At 64.3% G+C, this 5631-nt stretch overlaps 1 protein-coding gene across 2 annotated transcripts in view; it reads right to left on the bottom strand.

Annotated features, from left to right (window-relative positions):
- CEP170B (centrosomal protein 170B) overlaps positions 1 to 5631 on the bottom strand; it is a 24935-nt gene that overhangs the window by 4011 nt on the left and 15293 nt on the right. Inside the window, exons 8-12 of one of the 2 annotated variants that reach the window (XM_021711075.1) lie at positions 5530 to 5631; positions 5053 to 5226; positions 4477 to 4567; positions 2586 to 4307; positions 868 to 1111 (exon numbers count right to left, since the gene is read on the bottom strand). The exon at positions 5530 to 5631 is cut by the window's right edge and continues 563 nt beyond it. In XM_021711075.1, coding sequence (XP_021566750.1) covers positions 868 to 1111; positions 2586 to 4307; positions 4477 to 4567; positions 5053 to 5226; positions 5530 to 5631 — 2333 coding nt within the window. The remainder of the gene's footprint in view (positions 1 to 867; positions 1112 to 2585; positions 4308 to 4476; positions 4568 to 5052; positions 5227 to 5529) is intronic. The other variant, XM_021711076.1, reaches the window with a different exon arrangement.

The raw sequence follows: 5631 nt of genomic DNA, 5'->3' as shown, positions 1-5631 counted from the left end.
TCCACCCACCCACCCATCCATCTATCCATCATCTATCTCCCCACCCACTCATCCATCCATCATCTATCCCCGACCCATCCACTCATCTACTCATCCACCCATCCATCCACCTACCTACCCACTCCTTCACCCATCCATCTATCATCCGTCCACCCACCTTCCACCCATCCGCCTACCCACCCATCTACCCACTCACCCACCCACTCTTCCATCCATCATCTATCCCCTGACCCATCCACTCATCTACTCATCCACCCATCCACCCATCCATCTACCCACCTACCCACTCCTTCACCCATCCATCCGTCATCCGTCCACCCACCTTCCACCCATCCATCTACCTACTCACCCACCCACTCTTCCATCATCTACCCACACACTCACCAAGCCATCCACTCATCTACTCATCCACCCACCCATCCACCCACCTACCCACTCCTTCACCCATCCATCCGTCATCCGTCCACCCACCTTCCATCCATCCACCCACTCACCCACCCACTCTTCCATCCATCCACCCACCCACCGCCCCTTTCATCTATCTCGCCATCATCCATCATCCAACCACTTCCTTCCATCCATCCACCCACCCACCTACCAACTCTTCCACCCATCTATCCATTATCTACCCACCTTCCATCCACCCACTCACCCACTCTTTCATCCATCTATCCATCATCCATACACCCACTTTCCACTCATCCATCCATCCATTCGTCTATTCATGCTTCTGTGTGCTCAGCCATATACCCAACAAGCACCCACCAAGCCTGTCTTGGGCTGAAAGGAAAGCTCCTAGCCCAGTCTTTCCCCTCAGGGTGCTCTCAACCCAAGAGGAGGTACTCTGTGACTTGACTGAATGCTCACCTGGCGATCTCTGCTATCTCAGCTGTCTGCACCATGAAACCGTAAGGGTCAGGCTCCTCCTCGTCATCATCCGTGTCCCGGGGGCCGGGAACCCGGGAGCGAGCCCGGCTGGTACTGCCAGCCCTCGGGGTCTGTGTGGCTGTTGAGGTATGGGAGCGTGTGTGTTTGGGGGAGCCGTGGTGAGAGCCGTACTCTTCTTCGGAGGTGGACGTGTAATCTGAGCCCTGCTGCCTGCGACGCCCATCTTGTGAGTGAATTGGTTTCAGAAGCAAGAACAGAACAAAGCAGGACTCAGTACCGTGCAGCAGCCCCCGGCTGATGAGGGTCAAGCGCTGCAGCAGGGGGCCTGTCGCCACTGGCATCCCCCCACCCGGAAGCCCTTCAGCAGAAGCACCAACAGTTGCTGAGCCCCAGGGGCCATGAGGCCCCCATTGGCCCTGAGGCACATGCCGGTACAGTGACCTGATGCTCCTGGGTCAGCAGTTAAGTGTGTGTGGGGGGGTGGTCTGTGCCTGATTATATGGGAACCACCCCCTGGATAACAGGGCAGACCCTGAAGACAGTGGTGAACCTTTCCACGTGGGTCTGCTGTGGCCCTGGGCTGGACCACGCAGGTGGGTGAGGACACAAGTCAGAGTCTGCCCATGCAACCCCTGCCCCACCGCCTGCCTGATTTCAACAGACCCCATCGCTGAGGTGAGGCCCTTCCTGGGCAGGGTCCTGGACTCCGCATCCCTGCACCAAGCCCCAAAGCAGCTGTGAGCCTGTGCTGCTGCATGGGGGTCGGGTGGGGCCTCACTGGGGCAGTGCATCACCCTTGCACTGGCCAGGCAGCAGGCCCTGCCAAGCAGGTGCCAGTTCTCAGCCCATAGCTGCTGTCCCTTCCTCCAGAGGACCCTGCTTTGGCCTCCAGGCATGTGTGGGGCCTGCCCAGTGCACCCAGCAGGCAGAGAGGGGTTGGGAGAGGATACTGGGAGTCAGAGGAGCCTCAGCAAGGGTGCAGGCAGGCTAGTCCAGGTGCGGGACAGGGGCAGGGACAGGAGCAACAGCAGCACTTCAGCCTCAAACCAATCCACTTACAGGACAGCTCGGCTCCCTCGATAGCGGTGGGGGAGGCACCCGGCTGTGTGGACAAGGACGTCCAGCCACCCCAGGTAGGAGGCCAATTCTGGCACCCACAGTGGCCTGTCCCCCACTGGGCCTCAGGGTGTGGCAGGGGCTCTGCTGTGGGAGAGATGACCCAGCCCTCTGCTGCCACAGGGCCTGGAGGCTCAGAAGGCGTTAGAGCCAGCTCTCCTGGAGACACAGGTGAACCTGGCACCCTTCACCGAGCTACCCGACCACGGCAGCACAGGGCAGAAGTATGCAGGGGAGCCTCCCTCAGCACCCCAGGCCCACAGCGGATGGCTCAGGGCTCCAATAGCGCCTCCCAAGCCACTGTGGACATGGCTGGCCTGGACATTGAGGTCCTGAGGCCCATCCGAGGGATTGGAAGGAGACGAAGGCCCCCAAGCTGGAGAGGGTCAAGGGCTTATGCTCACACAAGGGAACTTGGTGCCCTGGCCTCCCCACACATGCGCCCACCCCAGCTTCGGGAACAAGGGCTCCTCTTGGGCCAGGAACAGGGGCCCATGCCCAGCCCGCGGCCCCTGATGGGCAGCTGCAGATCCCGGAAGCTGCCCCCCTCAGCCCAAATCCCCCCTGCCCCTGGCACTCACTGGAGGTGTATCTGGCACTGCCCGAGCGGGCCCTGCTGAAGGGCTGGCGGGGGCCCGTGGTGGTGGCTGTCGCAGCAGCCTTCCTGGCGGCGGCCCGCGCTTCGGCCATGGTGGGCTTGCGGCTGGCACAGCACGACTCAACACTGCGGCCTGAGAAGCCAGTGCGGGCGGGGGTGGCCTCAGGGTCACTGGGCCCTGTGAAGGAGCCAGCCCGCTTCCGGGGCATGGCCAGAATGTCCAAGCGCGACAGCTTCTTGGTCTGCTCGGTGGTTGGCCGGCCCACTGGCTCAGGGTTGCCTGGGGCCCCCCGATCGGCATCCACGGCCTCAGTATCTGAGGCATCCCCCAACCGTGCTCGCCTCAGCCGGGAGGCCCGTGTGGGCCGTGGGGTGGACAAACTGTTGGAGCGGGTCAGAGCTTGCTGCCCCTTCTGGGCACTGGCTGAGCCACGGCTCTGCTCCTCCCGGGCAACTGGGCATGGCGGTGGGGCTGCTGGTTTCCGACGAGGCCCTGGCCGTCCCGTCCCAGTGGCCTCAGGGGGTTCGTGGTTGGAAGCCATCATGTCTGAGCTGGGCAGGTGGGTGAGGCTAGAGCCGTGCTCCTCATTGGGCCAGTCCATGGACCCCCGGGGCCCGTGGCCACGCTGCACAGCAGGGCGCCGCACCAGCTCTCCACGGGCTGCGTCCCCTGGGCCTAGTGGGCGGTGTTGCTTCTCTGACAGCTGCTCACGGGAGCAGCCCAGAGCGGTACCACTGGGGTCCTTTGCTGCTGGAGGGGACGGTGTCTTCTCCTTCTGTGGCCCCGGGGGCTGGGGAGCCGTCGGGCTGGGCCCGTTCCTGCCACTGAGCAGGCTGACTGTACTGGACGTGTCCAAGTCCGAGTCCCCAGACAGGGAGTCCTCCGGCGGCCTGGGGGTGCTACCCCCATCACACTCTGTGTCCTCGGACTTGGAGAGCAGCCGGGCCTCCAGGGCTGCCAGGGCCGTCTCGGTCTCCTTCAGGATCAGTTGGGTGTCCTGTGAGTGGAAGTCCATGCGCGAGGCCCGGGCTGCAGCCAGGTCCTGCAGGAGGGGGTGGCTAGAGATGTAGGGGGGCTTGCCAGGTGCCGGGGGGCCACTGGCTGGCTCCTTAGTGAAGCTTTCTTGTCGCACGAAGGTCAGGGCTTCCTTGGGTGGGGCTGGGCCAGGGCCATTGGGCTCTGGGCACCGTCCGGGCTGCAGTCGGATGACCATCCTCCCGCTGGTGCTGATGTAGACACCATCCTGCGCCGAGGGGCTGGGCTGAACAGCCCGCCCCAAGCCCTCCATTTCCCCCGGAGCCACAAGTGGCTTTTTAGGGAAGGCAGCTTCCCCATCCTGGTCCCCGATGAAGAAAGAGGTAGGGGCCGGCTCCCCAGGGGCCTTTGACGAGCGCTGACCCCTGCTCCCCATGGGCCCCTCCTGGGGGCTCCTTCGTCTCTCCTGCAGCTCCACACTCAGCTCAGGGGCCCGGCCACCATCCGAGCCGCTGGCATCGCTGAGGCTGTCAGGGTCCAAGTCCTCCTGGCCCAAGAGGTGGCTGGTCTGCTCACTGCCTGGCTCTGGTGGCCCGGGTCCACTCCTCCTGGTGGTCTCAGGGCCTGCAGGGCTGTCTGCTCTCTCGCCGGGCAGCTGAGGGAGGCGCCGACGCATGCGCACAGGCAGGGACCCCTCGGGTTCCCCAGCCCTACGGCCCGGGCCATCCTCTGCAGAGTACAGGGGCGGCCGGTCAGAGGGGTCACTGGTCTGCAGCCCTCTGTGCGCACAGGAACTGACACTCCTCCAGGCACAGGAAGAGGCAGCCTGTGTCCACAATCGGTAGCCTGAGGCCGCCATGGCCTGGACCCCCTCCACTGTGACTTCAGAGACACTCACCTGTGAGGCCTGGGTCTGAGTAGCTGTCGGCCAGGCTGGCCCAGCGGGACACCCATTTCTGACCACCAGGGGAGCCCAGCACCAGGAGGCTCTGCAGAGAAGAGGGTGGGAGTGTTTCCACAGCAGGGGGTGGTATGGGGAGGCCCCCAAGGCAGGTGCACCCTAGCACTGCCCACACACGCCCCCCTGTGCTGGCCGCACATGCCATCCAGCAGAGGAAGCCAGGGAACCCTGGTGCCCTGCCTGGGCCTGTTTCAACTCAACTCCTGCTAGGGTCAGCTCAGCTGGGGGCACCGGTGAGTGTCTTCCGTTCTAGGCCGGCAGCCGTAGCCCTGTCATGCTCCGTGGACCTATCGGGCCTGCCCAGGGAGCAGCACGTGCCTAGGGCTCAACTCAATGCTGGGCCTGACACCCAGCCCTGGGCCCTCCACAGGAAGCCCAGCTCACCCACCACGTGATCGCGCCCCTTGGAAAAAGGGCCCACGTGGCCTCATCAGTGGCCTGATGACCTCTGGCTCCGATGGACACTGCCCTCACCCTGCCCTGGTCCCACAGGGCAGCCATCTGGGCTCAGACCTGGTGCTCTGCCGGGGGTGCTGCGCTCAGTGGCCGGGAGGCAAACTCCTGCAGCAGCGCCATCCGCTGGGCCACACCCCCATCACCAGACTCTTCTCTGTCCCCTTTGATGATTGGGCGGAAGGTGGCCGAAGATGCCCTGGAGAGTTCAGGGGACTCCAGCACCCCAAAGACCTGCCAGGAGGAGATGCCCCAGCACTGAGGAGGAGCCCGCCTCCCCCCTCCACTGAAACCAGCTACCCCCGGGTCGCTAAGGGGGTAGGGCGCCTGGTAGGGCAGAGGGACAGGACCAGGGGCAACGCCAGGCAGGAAAGAGACCCCAGGACAGCGAGGGGCAGGGCCAGGGTGGGCAGCCCTGCGCCAGTGGCTTCCCCCCAGTATGTTGGGACCAGAGCTGGGCCAGAACCGGCGGCGCCAGCCTGACACCGCCTCCAGCCCCACCGCCTCCCCCGGGCTCCATCTTTGCCGCCGGCCCACCTGGTCGATCATCTTCCTGGCCTCCTCTACCTCCTTGTCCTGCGCCTCTGTCTCGATGGTGTAGGTCCCTGCGTCGCTGAGGCTGTCGTCCTCCTCCTGCCG

Source organism: Carlito syrichta, unplaced genomic scaffold, assembly GCF_000164805.1.
Source record: "Carlito syrichta isolate Samal-C Ts95f unplaced genomic scaffold, Tarsius_syrichta-2.0.1 Scaffold301850, whole genome shotgun sequence".
NCBI classification, from domain to species: domain Eukaryota; kingdom Metazoa; phylum Chordata; class Mammalia; order Primates; family Tarsiidae; genus Carlito; species Carlito syrichta.
Note: the sequence above shows the minus strand (reverse complement) of the source record. Positions and strands in the feature narration are given on the sequence as shown.